Genomic DNA, 20,202 nt, shown 5'->3' on the forward strand with positions numbered 1-20,202 from the left:
CTGGGCGCTGTCCCTCAGCTCTTCAGCTCAAGGCTAGCGCTCTACCACTTGAGCCACAGCGCCACTTCTGGCTTTTTTCTTTTTGCTTATTTGGTGCTGAGGAATCGAACCCAGGGCCTCATGCATGCAAGGCAAGCGCTCTACCACTGAGCCACCTTCCCAACCCCTCAGATTTGTTTTTCTCTGTATCTGGTTTCCTAGGAAATCTAGGCTTTATCTGCATACCTAATTTCACCCCATCCTCATCACTTGACTTTCAGCTACAATTCTTCTAAAATGCTATATAAGAGTCCATATAATAATATATTGATATTTTATTGACCTGAACAGGACATTTACATAGAGCAGTATTTTAAAGGAGAAAGAGAAAGTGAAAATAATTGAACTTGTGTCTCTTTCCCATTGGTCATGTTCTATGTTTATGAGAGTTTGTTGTAGTTTGAATTTTCTGTTTTGGTTTGTTATTTTATTGTTGGCTTTGTTTTTGTTTGGTTTTGGTTTATTTTAAGCCCCAGAGATTGAACCTAAGGCCTTGTGCATGCTAGACAATCACATTACCACTGAATTACTTCCCTATATTACCACTGAACTACTTCCCCACCCCTTTTTTCATTTTCAGAAATGGATATGACATTGAGGTTGCCATTATTAGCTCTAATTTTCAAGTGACTAGAGTCTAGGAAAGTTGAAAATTGGCCATAATGATTCAATTCTTCAAGAGTTTCACACCTTTGACTTAAATCTGAATTGCAAGGCCAGGAGTGGTGGCTTACTCCTCTAATCCTAGTTACTTTGAAGGCAGAGACAAGGGGATCAAAACTTTAGCCAGCCCTGGAAAAGGCACCAGACCCTATCTGAAAATCAATCTAAAACAAAAAGGACTAGAAACATGGTTCAAATGGTAGAGTGCTTATTAGTTCAAATCCCAATATTACTAAAAAGTTAATAAAGTAATAAATCTGAATTGCAGGGAGTTCTAATCCCCATCTCTTGATTTTTTTTTCATTATTACCAAAGGTAGAAGGGATAGAGGCTGGCTTCAGTGGATTAGAGGAAAGAGGTACCACTGAAAATTGAACCCAAGACCTCAATGTGTTAGGCAGGTACTTTACTGCTTGAGCTATACCCTAACCCAGACTAGTGGCACTTCTTTGTAAGACTTTGTCATCTCTTACACTCCCTTACACTGATTTTCAGTAGCAAATTCATAATAGTTTTTAGTCTCCTTTATTCCCATTTTCTTTCCTATGTGTTTCTTTCCTACCCTTTCTTTGACATAAAACAACCAACCCTGCCTTCTTACTCAAAATTGTTTTTCTTCTGTAGGCCATTCATAAAATCCATTCTCTCAGAGTTCTTGCTTTCAACTTTAAAGCCTGTGTTATATTAATGTATTCTTTATAAAATACAAATGAATTTTTGTCTTCATTAGCAGAGATGGCATGTTTAGCAAGGATTTCTTCCAGTGTCTATAATCCTAGCTACTCAGGAAGCTGAGATCTCAGAATCACTGTTCAAAGACAGCGTGAGCAGAAAAATCCATCTTTTAATCTTATTCGTTGTATGTTACTACTTAATATGCTTTTTAAACTAATTAGCCACTGAAAGAGCTAAAAGTATAGAACTGTGGCACTAGCTTTAAGGAAAAAAGCTCAGGGCAAGGTCAATGCCCAGGCTCTATGTTCTCAAACCCCAGGACCAACACCAAAAAAAAAAGGTTAAACTTAATTAGGGGAGTAGAGAGGCAGATGAAAAGGAGGAAAGTTTTAAAAATTAAAAAGGAACAAACAAATTTTCCCTTTCTACATATTCATAAATTTGGTCCTAAAGCCATTTGATGGAACAAATAATTTCTCTGCATTTTTGAGAAGTTTAAGGAGTGGACAGATCCCAATCAGGAAAGTGTAAACAGTGTTGGAACAGAAGATCATTTATATATGCAGATTTTTCAAATTAGTATATATTTTAAGTCAGTATTGTCTATGATTTTCACTGCTGGAGATGTTACAAATACAGAAATGAACAATACTAAATATAAACCCTGTCATTTGGATTCAAATTGGAAAAATAGATATAAAGTCCTAGTTTTCAATTTATATAGATGTAAGCATATAGATCAATAGCTATATGTATACATATGTATGTGTGTGTGTGTGTATATATATATATATATATATATATATATATATATATATATATATATATATATATATATATCCTCTAAGAGGGACCTCAGTTCACCTCAACAGCATTGAGCACACCTAGCACCCTTGGCTGGCTGGCTGGCCAGCTTGCTTGCTTGCTTGCTTCCCCCTCCCATCATGGGGCTTTAACTCAAGGTACTATCCCTGAACTCTTTTTGCTCAGGGATAGCTTAGAGCCACAGCTCCACTTCTGGTTTTCTAGTGGTTAATTGGAGATAAGAGTCTCATGGATTTTCCTGCCTGGGCTCGCTTTGAACCATGATCCTCAGATCTCAGCCTCGAGTAACTTGGATTACAGGTGTGAGCCCCCAGTACCCAGACCATGTCTTACCTTCTAAAAACTGTTTATCCTCTAAAATTACTAAAGGCTTTCTGGATAAATTATTAGGCTTAGGCAAGTAATGTCCTATGTCAGAAAACAAGGAAATTCTCAAGGAATGTTGAAACATTTCAAAAGGGCATAGATTCCAGGATGGAAGGAACTCCCCCTTGGCTGAATGAAGAACATTTTCAGCCTCAAATGGTGATCATAATACCTGTAATGTTTGGGTTCTGAGATCCATTTTGTAAACTCTGAAGTCTGTGCCTTCCCACAAAACAAACATCCCAAAAGAACCAAACAAAAGCATCATGGCCTCTTAATTTAACCTTGAAAAATCATACAGGATCAGTTCTGCCACATTTCCTTCTTTACAAGGGAATCAAAAGACTAGCCTACATACAAAAGGAATTAGAATAATTCCACCTTGATTGGCAAGATAACATGGTTAAAATAATTTTCACTATTATTTATATAAAAGGCATATATAATTTGACACAAAATACAAAGGACAGAAATGAGATCAAACAACTTCACTCATATAAAAAGTCACTTTAATTATCTAAAGGAAACCATTTCTAACCCTATATAGTATGTGAAATGTACCTACAAGAGATTTTTGCTTAAAAACAAATGTTATATAGCTTTACCATAGAGAAAATGAGGCATATCTAAGTTTTACTAGACTGACCATTTTAATACTATTAAATAAAAAAAAAGAAAAGAGAAATGTGTATGTTACTGTTTAAAAAAGGAGAAATACAGCCCAGATATGAGGGGCTCCTACCTGTAATACTAGCTCCCCAGGAGGCTGAGATCTGAGGACCACAGTTCAAAGCCAGCTTGGGCAAACATCCACAAGACTCCTAGATCCAGTTTTCTAGCAAAAAGCTGGAACTAGACTCAAGTGGTAAAGCCATGTGTAAAGAAGCCAAGCAAGAACACAAAGCCCTAAAATTAAGACCCACTCTCTCTCTCTCTCTCTCTCTCTCTCTCTCACACACACACACACACACACACACACACAGGAAGATACATGTGTTTGTGTATATACAAAATTACATATCGTATACATGTTTGTAATAAAGATAAAGGTATTTGCATGTTTATATCTACTCACATTGCTAAAAATGACAGGCCTTTTTAAAAATGTTTAAAAACAACCAAGACCAAATAGGATGAGAAAGGATGGAAGTTGTGTTCTCTCTCTCTCTCTCTTTCTTTCTCTCTCTCTCTCTCAGTCTCTCTCACTGTCTACTACTTAAGCTACATCCCCAGCCCTTGCACTTTGTTTTATATATTTAACTTTTGAACTATTTTACAAAAACTAAAAAACAACCTAAAAGTTGAAGTTGGAAATAAAAACAAATGAACCTGAATATATGTTCACTTAGCATTAACATTCAAGGAAAACCTATTTTGAGTGACATGTATCCCTTGAGGACTATACTCTAACGATAAAACACTAAGTGAAATAATTAGCAGGTTTTTTTCTTTTTTTTCCTTATCCTTTTTTTATTTTATTTTTTTGTGTGTGTGTGAACATACTGTACAGAGGGGTTACAATTACATGGGCAAGATAATGCGGGTTACAATTACATGGGCAAGATAATGCGTACAATAATTAACAGTTTTAAGTCATGAGAGGATGGTAGCAGCACTGATTTTGTTATTCATTGTTGTGAATGAATTCTTGTATAAAACAAATCATTATGCAATACTACAGTTCCATTTTGCTCATAACAAGATTCTTCATATTCAATAAAGCAGATACAAATGTAAAATTAAAAGCCTAATAGTACTGGTTTTTAATTAGAAAATCCAGTTTTAAACTCATGATACACTTTATCCTCATATCCATATCTCCCTTGATCTTATATAATCTTATAGACTTACATTTATGTGTAAGCATAGCTATATCTTAATTGTACCAATACATAGTGAAGATAATTTTTCATTGAATGATTATTACTGAACCATAGTGGATATTCTGTAATCTGTTATATACTGCCCAATTTACTAATTAGTTAATGTACTCTTTTTATTTATTTTAAAGGACAATAACTATCTTATTAGATATTAGTGTGAGTTTTGAAATGTTTCTGAGTTTATTAACAAATTGTTGCTTTGGTTAGTAATAGCATCTACAACACTTGTGGAGAATGACAGAAGAGTACCTGAGCAAACTCATACTATTGTTATTGTCTTCTTAAATTATACAGACTTGTAATTGTTATGTGCTAAAAGGCAAAGTTTATAAGAAAAACAGATTTGATATCACTTAATTGTGTGTAAATGAAATTAATTATAAAGAAAAGTTGTGCATATTGGGCTGGGAAGGTGGCTCAGTGGTAGAGTGCTTGCCTTGCATGTATGAGGACCTGGGTTCAATTCCTCAGCACCACATAAGCAGAAAAAGCCGGAAGTGGTACTGTGGCTCAAGTGCTAGAGTGCTAGCCTTGAGCTGAAGAGCTGAGGGACAGCACCCAGGCCCAGAGTTCAGGTCCCATGACCAGAAAAAACAAAGTGCATATAAATATGTCATTTGAAAATTTTGGGAAATGCTTCAGGTGTTGATGTACAATAATTAAAATAATCTATCTTTAAAACCTTACTTAGCAGTTTGTTAAGGCATTTTTTTTTTTGGTCGGTCGTGGGGCTTGAACTCTGGGCCTAGGCACTGTCCCTCGGCTCTTCAGCTCAAGGCGAGCGCTCTACCACTTGAGCTACAGCGCCACTTCCGGTTTTCTGGTGGTTTATTGGAGATAGGAGTCTCATGGTCTCTCCTGCCCGGGCTGGCTTTGAACCGCGATCCTCAGATCTCAGCCTCCTGAGTAGCTAGGATTACAGGCGTGAGCCACCGGCGCCCGGCTTGTTAAGGCATTTTTTAAAGGTTCATATTGGACAAATTATTATTTTGAAATTTTAGACACTTTATAGTTTTTATCTACAAGTAACAATTTTGGGACTATAATATTTGAATTTATTCCTCTTTCTTTTCCATCAGAGTACAGTCGTTTTGAAGCTAAAATACATGACTTGCGGGAACAGATGATGAACAGTAGCATTAGTTCAGGTTCGGGTTCTCTTCGAACCAGCCAGAAGCGATCCCTCTATGTCAGGTAAATTTTTTTACTTCTAATTATGGCCAATCTTTATTTATTTGTGCATGCAAATTGTGCCTAAATTTTCACAGTGGCTTGCTTAGTTTTGCTATAGAAAAATATAAATCTGTGATGTTTTTTAATGATTAATTTCCTGACAGTATATCTTTTAAGAGTTAAAATACTACAATTTTAATGGAAGTTTTATAACCCCTTAAATAATAATGATATAATAAAGACAAAATAAAAATGGGCTAGAAATTTTTTTGATTGTTGCTTTAGTAGTAATTTAATTGATACATAATAGCATATGTGATAACATCAACTTTTCAGTTTATCTGTATCCTTTTACAACAGGATAGTCTCCATTTGAGTGACATTTAATTACCTATGACAAGTTTCCATAGTAGCCAAGAGAGCATAAGAAAGGTATAGCTTAAAATGTGAATAACCTCAGTCATACATGCATCTTTCAAACACTTTGAGAAAACAAATATTTTTCTAGACCATGTATGATTAATGTGCCAGCAAAGATGCAATATTAAATATATACTAGTATCTAAACATTCTTCCATTGCATTGGCTAATAAGACTTAAACAGAAATCCCACTTACATTCTTTTTTTTTGCCAGTCCTTGGGCTTGAACTCAAGGCCTGAGCACTGTCCCTGAGCTTCTGTTGCTCAAGGCTAGTGCTGTACCACTTGAGCCACAGTGCTACTTCTGGCTTTTTTTCTGTTTATATGGTACTGAGGAGCCAAACCCAGGGCTTCATGCATGCTAGGCAAGCACTCTACCACTAAGGCACATTCCCAGCATCCACCTACATTCCTTATGCTGTTTTTTTTTTACTGAGGACGATATTATGCTATCATTCTAATGTTAGTTGCACTGTAAGTCATCTTATTCATTAGTAAGTCTCTCATTTCTTCAGACCTTCCTAAATGTTTTATTCATATTTGGCATATGATGACATATGTTACATAAATAAGCATTTACTCTATATAAATGCTTGTGTGTTCATATATCTATACGTGCAAGCATGTACACTATACCTGAATGCATATTATACAACTCTGCCCTCAAAAGATTTTATTCTGATATAGAAGGGTTAGCCAGGCACCAGTGGATCATGCCTGTAATCCTAGCTATTCAGGAAGTTGAGATCTGAGGATCACAGTTCAAAGCCAGCCTAAGCAGAAAAGAGACTCTTATCTCCAATTAACCACTAAAAAAAAGGGAAAAAAAGAAAAACAGAAGTGGGAGCTGTGGCTCAAAGTATTAGAGCAGTATCCTTGAGCAAAAGAGCTCAGGGGCAGTGCCCAGGCCCTGAGTTTAAGCCCCATGACCAACCAAAAAATTAAATCTTTTTACAAAAAGGGTTTTGTTTTTTGTTTTTGTTTTTACTGCCTTCTGGCCTGTTCCTACTTACTTATTCCTTCTACCATTCTAATGAGATAAGAATCCTAAATGTCAGATTTTTCTCTCCCTCCAATTCTTAAAATATTTACCTTAAGAACACTACTGTTCTGAAGTTACTCAGCATCTCTTATTTTTGCTTATCTGTATTTTCTAATTTTAGCATAATTAGTAAGTATTGCCTTTTTATGATTTAGTAATATTTAGGTATTAAAAAAAATAAGGCACTGGTGGCTTACACCTGCAGTCCTACAAATCAGGAAGCTGAGATCTGAGCATCAAGGAGGCTCAGTGCCAGCCCAGGCAGGAAATCTGTGAAACTCTTATCTCCAATAGACCTCTAGAAAACTGGAAGTAGAGCTGTGGCTCAAAGTAGTAGAACACTAGCCTTGAGTGTAAGTGCTCAGGGACAGTGCCCAGGTCCTGAACTCATGCTCTACAACTGAGTGATAATAATAATAATAATTTAATTAAAAACTGAATTATATTTATTTTAGGTAAATTTAGTGAATCATCTTTACTTGTGTCATTTTTATTGGCATATAATACTCTTAAGTAATATTTATTAAAAGGCTTATAATGAAAAATAACTGTCCCTTCCCACAAACCCCCACTTTCTGCATTTTCTAGAATAGTCCCTTGTCTCTACCTCCAGTTTCTAAATAATACACATAGACTTGTATTTTCTACTTTCAATATTATGGATTTACTACTATGACAAATTTACTATTAGGTCCCATACCACCTTTATTCTGCTTCTTTTCACTCAAATATAGCCCAGTTACTAGTAATAACATTAATAGTCTTTAGATTCATGTAACAATCATTTCTGTCAAGTGTCATATTACTAAGCTACTTCCTTCTGCATGCCTTCATTTTTCCTGGACTTGATAATTGTCTCATATTTTCATTTGCTTAACTTACCCAAATGCTTCCAGTACCTTCTCTAATATTTCACATTGTGAAACATGTGGTCACACACACACAGTCTTACCAGCTGTTGGGGGTTATTGTTACTGGTTTGTGGGGGTGAGAAGACTCTGGGGGAAGGAGTTGATTTTAATTTTTTGTGCCCCACGCTAGACTAGCTGCTGTTAGACATTCTGAATATCTCCAGATGGGACTTCACTTTTTTCTTATCCTATTCTCTTTGCTCTCTACATGGTCAGAATCTATTTCCTAGATATCACTTTCTCTTCTTTCTCAGTTGACTTATTTTGCGAGGTTACATACTTCAGAAAGTGGGTACTTTGTTTTGTCTGTATGATTAGTTGGTATTTTTGTTGTTGTTTATTTTTTAAGTCTAGCATATCTGAAAAAGGATAAAGAAGGAAGGAGTCCTATTTTATTTTTTTATAAGTACTCCTTCTTACAGTTGTTTCTTTTTTCTCATCTCTTATTTCATAGATAAAATGTCATTTCATCTTTCTTTGAAGTTTTGTGTTTCTTGTTTTCAGGGCTTCTGCCCCTCACCACCCCCACCCCCACCCCCAACCCCACCCCCGCTCCGGGTTATGGGGCTTGAACTCTGGGCCTGGGCACTGTCCCTCAGCTCTTCAGCTCAAGGCTAGCACTTTATACTTGAGCCACAGCTCCACTTCCAGTTTTCTTGTGGTTGATCTTAGCTAAGAGTATCACAGACTATCCTGCCCGGGCTGGCTTTGAACCATGATCCTCAGATTTTAGCCACTGATGTCCAGCAACATCTGGGAGGGAAGAAGGGAGAAAGGGAGGGAGGGAGGGAGGGAAGGAAAGAAAAGAGAAAGAGAAGAAAGAGTAAGCAAGCTAGCTCAGAGTTTAGGCCCTGAGTTTAAGCTCTAGGACACATGTGCGCACACACACACAGGTTGGGGGGAATGCTACAAAAGACTACATATGATACTTTTTTCTTTGCTGGCCCTGGTGCTTGAACTCGGGGCCAGGGCTCTGTCCCTGAACCACTCTGTGCATAAGGCTAGCAATCTACCACTTGGGCCATAGTGCCACTTCCTGCTTTTTCTGAGTAGTTGGTGATAAGAGTCCTACAGACTTCTGCCTGGGCTGGCTTTGAACTTCAATCCTCTGAAATCAGCCTCCTGAGTAGCTAGGATTACAAACATGAGCCACCAGTGCCCAGAAATACTTTTTTTTATAAAGCTCTGAAACAAACTATTCTATTGTTTAAGTCATTTATATACATACAGTAAATCCAAACCAACAAAAATGGGAATATAGTCAAGCACATAATAAACATAGAATGTTAAATGATGATTGCCTTTTAATAGTGGTTAACTCTTGATCCCAAGAAAACAGGATTAGGGGAAAATACATTAGTGAATATGAGTTACAAGTTTTGTATGTGGTCTTTAGTTGGATAGGGTGTTAACGGTGTTCATTATGATTGATGAATTATACTAGAATTTGTGGGTAACTTAAATTCTTTTATCCATTGTTCATTTACAATAGTAGTTTTTGGTAATGCAAAAGGTGAAGTTAAAATCATAATTTTGGTAATGCAAAAGGTGAAGTTAAAATCAATGTCAAGATATTTTACCTTGATTTACTATGTCTTTTGACATTTGTTCTACCTTCTAAATGCTTTAATTTCCTTTTATATTATTTACTTATGTACATATTTTAATACATGATTAATAATCCCCATTTTTCATTTCTACTCTCTTCTTACACCATTAGCCTTAAAAGTACTTTAAAGAACATTATGAGTTACTAGTTCAAGTAGTAAAAGCACCTGTTTAGCAAATACAGTCTCCTACCTGTACTGCTTAAGTAAAAGAATAACAACAAATTTGAAAAACATTAACCTCCAATACATTTATTTTTCTCAGATAATTCTACCTCTCTTGAGTTTTATCTCAAGAGAAAAGTTGGCTATTACAGAAAAGTTTAGGTGTGATTCAGTGATGGAGTGGCTCATCAAGCAAGCACAAAGCCTTGTTTCAGTGTCTAGCACCATATAAAGAAGGAAGAAGAGGAAAAAAACAAGATATTGGGGAACATGAAAAAGAACATTGATAAATAATATTTAAAAATTGCTAAGGCCCTTTCTGTACTTCTTGCTCTGTTTATTTGTTTACAATTCTAGAGGATCACACTTAGGGCCTTGACTATACTAGGTAAATGGTTTACCACTGAGCTATACCTTCCAAGCTCAGTTTATCTCACTGTAATGCTATATACTTGTTTTCCTGCTGCTGAGCATCAAACCCAGCATCTTGTACATGCTAGTTAAGCACTCTACCATACACCCATAGCTCTTTCTTGAACTCTTAAAAGCTTAATTAGGATTTAAGAGTTTCATTTGTTTATGTAATTAGGTAATTAATGAAATAGTAAGACAGATATCTTTATCGAAATTTTAAATACTAACATTTTTCAATTGTCAATAAAGTATCTTTTCCAAAATATGTGGCAGCTAGTAAAATATCTATAGTTTTTGTTTTTGTTTTGTTTTTTTGTTGGTCATGGGGATTGAACTCTGGGCCTGGGCGCTGTCCCTGAGCTCTTCAGCTCAATGTAGTTAGTATTTATTGACAATGACTGAATATTCTGTCAATTCTGGATTTATAAACAAATAGGAAGATTAATGAATTGACAGAATAATCATATTCATCTAATCAATTGACAAGTAATGAATCCAGAGAATTTTTTTCCAAGTGTTTAGTAAAAGTAGACAGTATCTTTTAATTTTGTTTATTTGGAATAACTCTTTTGATATGTCTTCAACTTAAGAATGCAGACCCAGTGGCAGGCTCATACCTTAATCCTAGCTACTTAGGAGATGATCAGGAGAATTGTGGTTAGAGGTCAGCCCCAGCCAAAACTTAGTGAGTTCCCATCTGGTATATTTATTACCCTAGTTGTACAGAAAGTATCAATAGTAAGATCACATTCCCAGGCCAGCCCAGGGCACTGTCTGAAAAATAGCTAAAGCATAAAAGAGCTGAGAGCATGCCTCAAGTATTCAAACACCAATATAGCAAGGAAGGAAGAAGAAAGGGAAGGGGAGCAGAAGGGTAACTAGAAGGGTGATTCAATGCTAGTTGTCACTGAATTATACTTAAAGCAGTTTTGTTATTTTGTTGCTGATGTTTTTTTGAGATGGAGTCTTGCTTTGTTTCAAAGGCTGACCCAGAACTCCTAGACCCAAGTAAATCTTAACTTCCCAAATAATTAGAATTGCAGGCATGTCCCCTCACACTCAGAAGCATGTATACAATTTTCTTATATATACTTTCAGGTCTGATTTAATCATTAGAATCATTGTATAAGTATTATTATTATTAGTCCCATTTAATAGATAAGAACTAAGATTAAGGAGAACCAAATAAACTGCCCATAATAAGGCAATCTAATATAGAAACAAAATGCTCCAGTAAATAGTGAATCTAAAACCCACAGTAATCTCATTCTATATTTATTCATGTTAATTATGTGTCCCATTACTGTCTAGTAGAAGCATAAGTCACATCATTTTTAACTTTCTAGGTGTCACATTTAAAACATAAAAGGAAGCTAGGCATTGTAGCTAATGCCTGCAATTCTAGCTACTTAGGAGATAGATAAGGAGGTTTGTCGTATGAGGACAACCTACACCAAAAGTTCAGAAGGGGCGCACGCGCGCACACACACACACACACACACACACACACACACACACACACACACACGTCTCTGCCAATACAAGCTAGCTATAGTGGGGCATGCCTATCATCCCTGTTGCATGGGAAGTGTAAATTAATAGTATAACAATCCAGGCCAACCTGGACATAGATGTAAATGCTTTATTTGAAAAACAGTGAAAGCAAAAAGGGCTGAGGATATGGTTCAAGTGGGAGAGACCCTGCCTAACAAGTGCAAATTTCAATACCACCTGTAATTTTCAGGAGACAGAAAGATTGTGAGTTCAAAGCCAACAGGGGCTACATAGCAAGAATCTGATTGAAAGGAAAAACTAAAAAAGGAAAAGAACAATTTCTTCTAAAGAGAAATGGGTTGGTAATACACTAAAACTTCTAACAGGTTGATTGTGCTATTTTTTTCTCATTTGCTTGTGTGTATGTGTGTGTTCAAAATTGAACTTGGTATTATTCTACCAAAGAGTACTGATTTTGTCTATCCAAATACATATAGTTTTAGAGTCCTATGTTTAAAATGTTTACTACCACTATAATAATTATTAACATTTTTTCTTCTGTTTCTAGAGCCCTTTTTGATTATGACAAGACTAAAGACAGTGGCCTTCCTAGTCAAGGATTGAATTTCAAATTTGGAGATATTCTCCATGTTATTAATGCTTCCGATGACGAGTGGTGGCAAGCCAGACAGGTTACACCAGATGGTGAAAGTGATGAAGTTGGAGTGATTCCTAGTAAACGCAGGTAAATTGTTTTTTGGGTTTTTTTACCCACCTCAAAACAGGCTTTGAATAACATAGATTATTGTTTCTCTTACTATGTAACAGGGACATACTAGAAGAACGTTATGTTGAGTGAAACTAAAGTCAAATATTGTGTGATCTCCCTTCCATGTGAAATCTAAAATAGTCAAACCAAATCAGAATGTACAAAGGTAGTTACCAAGAGTCTAGGAAGAAGAATGTGAAGATTATATCAGAGATACAAACTTTCAGTTGTACAAAATAATGAATTTTAGAATGATGAGGACAATGTTTTACTTGGAATTTTCTGATAAAGTAGATTCTTGTCAGAAACAAAGCATAAAACTGAAGTATGGATGTGTTAGTTTGATTTTAGTGATTATTTCTCTATACATGCATAGCAGATCAAATTATATACTTAAGGAAACCAGTCCTAGTGGATCATGACTATTACTCCAGCCATTTTGGGAGACAGAGGCAGGGTAATCATGACTTTAAGTACAGCTGGAACAAAGTTAGCGAGACTTAGCTCAAAAAAAAAAAAGTTGTTTGAAACAGTCTCCCTGTGTAGCCCAGGCCTATTTATAACTTGCAGTTCTTCTGTCTTCACCTTCTTATTGCTAAAACTGTGCTGTGCAGGGCTGGAAATATGGCTTAGTGGTAGAGAGCTTGCCTCGCATGCATGAAGCCCTTGGTTCAATTCCTCAGTACCACATAAACAGAAAAAACTGGAAATAGCATTGTGTCTCAAATGGTAAACTAATAGCCTTGAGCAAAGAAGTTTAGGGACAGTGCCCAGGCCCTGAGTTCAAGCCCCAGGACTAGCAAAAAACAAAAACAACAACAACAAAAACTGTGGTGTACACTGCCCAGCCTTGCTACCTGAGGGTTTTGAATTTAATACACACACACACACACACACACTCACTCACACTCTACTTCCTCTAACTTAAAACAGAATGGGCCAGTCACAGTGACTTAGTTTTCTGATCTTAGCTTATCTTGGAGATGCAAGTGGGAAAGGTGTAGTCCCAAGCCACCACAAAGCAAGACCCTATCTACAAAATAACCTAAAGTTGTATACCAGGCACTACTGGCTCAGTTCTGTAATCCTAAATTTCTCAGGAGGCGGAGATTGAGAAAAATCCCAATTTGAAGACAGCCTGAGCATACACACATGACCTCTTCTCATCCAATAGCTAGTTGAACTAGTACATACCTGTTGTCCATGTTGTGAGAGAAATGGAGATTGAAAGGATCATAGTTCCAGACCAATTCAGAGACTCCTCTCAACAGAAAAAAGATGGGTGTGATGGTACATTCTGTCATTTCAACTACATGGGAACATGGGATGCATATTAGGATCACAAGCCAGGCCAGCCCAGGCCAAAAGCAGAACTCTTATCTCAAAAATAAATAGAGCAAAAAGGACGAGGAGTGTGGCTCAAATGGCAAGTAAGTCACTTCTTAGTAAACACAAGCCTTGAATTCAGCCCCCTATACCACCAAGAAAAAAATAACCTGAAGTGAAAAGAGGTGTGGCTTGCTTAATGGCAGAGCACTTACTTACCTAGCAAGTGTAAATCCTTGAGTCAAACCCCTATACTGCAAGCAGAAAAAGCGGGGGGGGGGGGGGTGGAGTGGAGGAGGGAGAATCCATTAGTATGCCTCACATCTCTTTCAGAACATGTAAGGTCTCCTCCACAGGACCATCTTCCTGTGCTGATAATTTTGTATGAGCCTTGTATGATGTTATAATCACTAGGTGATCCTTGACAAGGAGAAAAGTTCCCACCCCTGAATGCAGTGTTGATTTTTGGTGGTATTGGTTGGTTGGTTGGTTGGTTGGTTGGTTGGTTGGTTGGTTGGTTGGTTGGTTGGTTGGTTGGTTGGTTGGTTGGTTGGTTTGGGGGTGGGGGTTGTTGGTTTGGTTTGGTTTGGTTTTTTGCAATACTGGGTTAGTCGAAAGGACTCAAACATTTCAGTGATTCATAACTGCATGCTTAAAGTTCTTAGATGCAGGCTACCTTTGAAAAGGATCCTCCCAGTCTCTGAATGTTGTCTAATTTTGTAAAAAGGAAGACAGTTCCTAAGCCTGACACTTCACGAGATTAAATACATCCTAATTATTGCCTAAATGTCTTTTTGTAAGGCCTTTTCAAAGTTTTTTTGTTTTTTGCTAGTTCTGGGATACTGTCCCTGGGCTTCTTTGCTGGATAGCATTCTACCACTTGAGCCACAGTGACACTTCCAGCTTTTTCTGTTTATGTGGTGCTGAGGAATCGAACCCAGGGCTTCATGCATGCTAGGCAAGCACTCTACCACTAAGCCACAGTCCCAGCCCTCAATATAAGCAGCAAAAATAGTTAATGTGATTGTAATGTTTATTTTAGAAAATTCATTTATTTGAGGTCAAATTTGATGGAGCAAACATGTTCTGAATGAGTTAACTTTATTTTTATTTTGTTGAACTCATTGTAATTGATAAGTATACCAAGTCATGTAACTATTTATAAGGAGATATACAAAAGAGAAGTGATATTTTGTTTTTGCTTTTTTTTGTTTGCTTTACATTGCTAAGGATCAAACCCAGAGCTTCATGTGTTAAAATATTGCCAAGTTTTGTGATTATGGTCTGGACATTGATAACTATTGTTGCTAGATAGAGCCACATACTTGGCAAGATAGAACTATTGTACAATCACATATCTGATGGCAAATCCTCTTTTAGCAATGCAGTTCTTCTCACAGCCTGTTTCCTAGAATAGACAGCTGCTTACAATTCAGGAATTCTTCTTGAGTTAGTAGAAACTTCGTATCTTAAATATAAAGGTCAGAGTTCCTAAAAATTGTCATATCCCACAGAGATATCTGGTAGAGGTTTTACATGTCCTTTGAACCAATGAGAAATATTGCTAACTTAAATGGCAAAAAAGGGAGTTACCATGAAAGATATAACTTAGGACCTCTGTCAGCCCCCTGATTCATGAGAACCATTACAGAATATCCTTTTTCTCATAAAATAGAAGTATACTACAAATTATGCCAGTTTGTTCTTAAATGTTTTGGGGGGCTTTGTTTTGTTGGGCAGGGGGTAGGGGGGTAAGAGGTTATTTGTTTTGGTGTTGGTCCTTGGACTTGAACTCAGGGCCTGAGCACATCTCTCAACTTTTTTGTTCAAGGCTAGCCCTCTACCACTAGAAGCACAGCTCCACTTTCATCTTTTTTGGTGGTTAAGTGATGATAAAGGGACTCACAAACTTTCCTGAGGATCACCATGATTCTCAAATCTCAGTCTCCTGAGTAATTAGGATTACAAGAAAGAGACACTGGTACCCAGCTCTAAAGTGTATTTGAAACTTGTTTCCTTGAATAAAACAATCTCCTCGTTAGACCTCTGTTTATAATAGAAGCATGAAGAATTTTAAGTCCTACAATTCTGTATTTTCTTTCAGGGGTAATATTTACATATGAATACCATACATCGCTTACCTATTTCTGAACAAGATAATGATTAAAAAACAAAGACTTTTTGAAACAAAAGACATTTGAAAGTCATTCAGAAAACAAAGCCATACTAACTAAATGCTAGTTCTATGGATACCCTCGATAAGTACATAGACGAGTTTATTATACATTTTTATGTAGCACTAAAAAAAAAAGATTGGTTTGGGGAAAGATTTGATTTGGTTTTCTTTGTTTTCAGGGAGACTTTGGGATTTTTGCTTTTTTTTTTTTTTTTTTGGTAGTGGGGCTTAAACTCTTGAGCTTGAACTCTTGAACTTCAGCTCTTCAGCTGAAGGCTAGTGCTCTACCACTTGAGCCACAGCGCCCCTTCTGGTTTTCTGGTGGTTTATTGGATATAAGAGTCTCACTGAGTTTCCTGCCCAGGCTGGCTTTGAAGCACAATCTTCAGATCTCAGCCTCCTGACTAGCTAGAATTACAGGCATGAGGGCTTGACTTTTGGGGTTTGGGGAATACTGAGGTTTCACCTCAGGGCCTCATGCTTTGGTAGGCTTTCTGAACTGTACTAATAGTATTGCAAGTTGAAATCAAGGTTTATAAAAAGCTCATTTTACATTAGACTTTTCAAGATTCATACTAATGCTATACTTCATATGAAATTTTATTTTCTTGCCAGATTTTGTTACAGTTTTATCTGTTTAGATGTTTAAGTAACACTTTGTAAACAAGGGTCAAAAACTTTTTAAATATAGGCTCCTCTTAACCTCTTCCCAAGGCACCCATCTCACATTCAAAAAAATAAGGAAGGCTCCTTCCAAACTCCCAGGACACTTACTTCATTTACTATATTACACATTTACACATACTTGTCATTGTAGTTAAGCTTTTTATTCCTAACCTTTTTTTCACCTTTCAGTGCTACAGAAACAAAGAAGTTCAGGAATAATGCAATGAACATTCATGTATCTTTTACCTATTTTCACCAGTTGTTAAAATTTTCCATATTTGCTCTGTCTCTCAAGCTTCATTTTTATCATCCTATGGTATGCCTAAGTGACTATTTAAACAACAACAACAAAAAAAAACTTGGGTATAAGAAAGTTGGAAAGGGCTGGGAAGGTGGCTCAGTGGTAGAGCGCTTGCCTTGCATCCATGAGGCCCTGGGTTCAGTTTCTCAGTACCTGTACATAAGCAGAAAAAAAAAAGCCGGAAGTGGCGCTGTGGCTCAAGTGGTAGAGTGCTAGCCTTGAGCTGAAGAGCTGAGGGACAGCGCCCAGTCCTAGAGTTCAGGCCCCACGACCGGACCCAAAAAAAAAAAAAAAAAAGGCAGTTGGAAAATAAATAAACTTGGAAATGATGCCTTACAATACTTTCAGTGGAATTATGAAATAGGGTACATATGTAAGTATTTACATATGTGCTGTAGTTTGGTGCCTTGCAAAAAGTTTGTATTTCATATTAAAAATGAGCCCTATAGTCTATTTTTCAACAAGTTTAGTTAATTTTAGAATGCAAACCTAGGTGGCTCCTAAATGTCTTTGAAATGTCACAAGACTCCTAGCTGGACACAGTTGTTTATGGCTGTCATCTCAAGCTGTGTGGGAAGCTGAGATTGGAAGGAATGGTCTTTTAAGCCAGCCAGGCAGAAAAATTGTGAGCCTCCATCTCCCTGGAGTGTTCCTGTGATTCTAGACACAATGGAAAGCGTAAAGTAGATGGATCAAAGCTCATATATGAGCCCATACTGGAAACTTACCTCAAAAATAACCAAAAAAAAGGACTGAAAGAGTGGATCAAGTGGTAGAATCCCAGCCTAGCAAGCATGAACCCCTGAGCTGACCCCTGAGTACCACAAATTTCTAACCCAGGAGGCTAGCCGTGCTGATAAATCTCAGATACTCAGGAGAATTCAAGAACAGCCTAAGCAACATAGCAAGACTCTAGCTTTAAAAATGGAGCAATATATATATATATAGTAGAAGAAATTCTTAGGCCTCAGTTCCATCTCTGGCACCAAAATAAATAAGTAATCTTCTGTATTTTGGCAGAGTTGAGAAGAAAGAACGAGCCCGGTTAAAAACAGTAAAATTCAATTCCAAAACACGAGGAGATAAAGGGGTGAGTATATGGTATCTCTTATTTCTGGAAATCAGTAATTAAGGATAATAGGCTTTCAAAATTCATTTGAACCACATTGAAAATTTTGCCTTAATTATAAATAGTTCTTGCCAAGTACTTGTTATTATAAGAAGCATTTATTAAAATCAAGTACCTATTTTTCAGCCCTTTCCAAATTATCAAAGTTGTCATTTGATATGCTCTTAGCAACATACTTTTGTTCAAGATTATTTTTAAAAATAAAATGGACTCAGTCTTCATTCAGATGTTCAGGTAGAGGACTTGTAGCCAGAGGTCAGTATATGCCTTTAATCCTAGCATTAAAGAGGCAGAGGTGGGCGGGGAATATGGCTTGGTGGTAGAGTCCTTGACTAGCATGCATGAAGCCCTGGGTTCGATACCACATACACAGAAAAAGCTGAAAGTGTCACTGTGGCTCAAATGGTAGAGTGCTAGCCTTGAGCAAAAAGAAGCTCAGGGTCAGTGCCCAGGCCTTGAGTTCAAGCCCCAGGACTTCCAAAAAAAAATAAAGAGGCAGAGGTGAGAGAATGAAGAGTTCAGACCAGCCTGATCTACAACTCACTCTGTGTCTCAAATAAAAAGTGACCGAGGAAGGGGGAATTGTCTGATCAATATAAATTTGGAAAGCTCTAGTATAATAGTGATTAGTCGAGCCTGTTGGCTTTCTAAGCCTATAATCCTAGCTACTCAGGAGGCAGAGATCAAGAAGATTATAAATAATTAAGATCATTGGGACAAGCTGGGCACCAGTGGCTCAAGCCTGTAATCCTAGCTACTCAAGAGACTGAGATCTGAGGATCACGGTTCAAAGCCAGCCCAGGCAGGAAAGTCTGTGAGACTCTTATCTCCAATTAACCACTCAGAAAACTGGAAGTAGCTCTGTGGCTCAAGTAGTAGAGCGCTTGCCTTGAGCTGAAATGCTGAGGGACAGCGCCCAGGCTCAGAGTTCAAGCCCCATGAAAAAAAAAAAAAAAAAAAAATCATTGGGATAAAAGGTTAGCAAGACACCTTGTATCAATCAGTAAGCTAAATGTGGTAGTACATGCCTGTGATTTCGGCCATGCAGGGAGCATAAAGAGAAGAATCACACTTCAGGCTAGCCTGGACAAAAAAAAGTTGAGACTCTCTTCAAAAAAATAACTAAAGGTAAAGGGTCTGGGACATGATTCAAGTGGTAGATTGCCTGCTTAGCAAGCACAAGGCCCTGAGTTCAAACCCCAGTGCTACAAAATGCAATAATGATGATGATAATGACTATATGATAGGTCCCATCAAAATGTGAACTAACTCAGCTGAGCCAATGGCTCACACCTGTCATCCTAGCTACTTGGAAGGCTGATTGTTAGGATTGCAGTTTTTAGGCCAGTCTGGACAGAAAAAAGTCCTTCTCAATGAAGAGTTCTCAAAGAAGCACAACTTGTTACCCCTAGTTAAAAGACAGTCTGATATAAATGGATAGCACCCAGGTATACACCTGAGCAAAAACTCACCTTAATTAGCAAGCAAAAAAATTGAGGCTCGACTTGTAAGACCCTGAATTCAAAACCCACTACCACCCCCCAAAAAAGTGTGTGTGTGTGTGTGTTAAGCTTGCAGATTAACTCATGAAGATTTCCCCTATTCTGTGCACTCTTCATTCCAGAAATGATTTCTTATATAATCAATGTTTTAAATGTTGGAATGAACAGAAAGCGTTATTTGGAAGGAGTAAGGAATCTGATAGTCAAAGAAATTTGGAGATGGTCAAAATATAACAAAATTCTTTCATATATATTTTAGATGTATATTTTTTTATTTTCTCAGCTTAAATGTAAAACTTTGGATTGTCAATAGACAAGCAAGATAGCACAGACTTCAGTTGTACTATATATATAATTGCTAATTATTCTGAACTCACTGCAGTAGAATATTCTCTAAAAGAGCCTGAAAAAAAGAGCTGAACACATGTTGTATTGAAATATTTTTCCTGGCAATGTTTATGTCTTGGGGTTTTTTAATCTGAAGCAAAACTTTGTAAATGTTTTGGTCATAGAAGTGAAATAATAATCATAAATTTTGAAATAAATGAAAATTTAACTCAGCAAACAAATTAACTGTTCTCTGAACGTCTCTGGTACTACAAAGAATGAAACCTAAAGCTTTAAATTTTAAAAGGAAATACTGTCTTTAATATGA

At 36.9% G+C, this 20,202-nt stretch overlaps 1 protein-coding gene across 1 annotated transcript in view; it reads left to right on the forward strand.

Annotated features, from left to right (window-relative positions):
- The window catches only part of Dlg1 (discs, large homolog 1 (Drosophila)), a 115,884-nt gene that overhangs the window by 61,210 nt on the left and 34,472 nt on the right, over positions 1–20,202 (forward strand). Inside the window, exons 12-14 of the mRNA XM_013019309.1 lie at positions 5,531–5,645; positions 12,247–12,423; positions 17,937–18,006. Coding sequence (XP_012874763.1) covers positions 5,531–5,645; positions 12,247–12,423; positions 17,937–18,006 — 362 coding nt within the window. The remainder of the gene's footprint in view (positions 1–5,530; positions 5,646–12,246; positions 12,424–17,936; positions 18,007–20,202) is intronic.

Source organism: Dipodomys ordii, unplaced genomic scaffold, assembly GCF_000151885.1.
Source record: "Dipodomys ordii isolate 6190 unplaced genomic scaffold, Dord_2.0 Scaffold45, whole genome shotgun sequence".
Classification (NCBI taxonomy): domain Eukaryota; kingdom Metazoa; phylum Chordata; class Mammalia; order Rodentia; family Heteromyidae; genus Dipodomys; species Dipodomys ordii.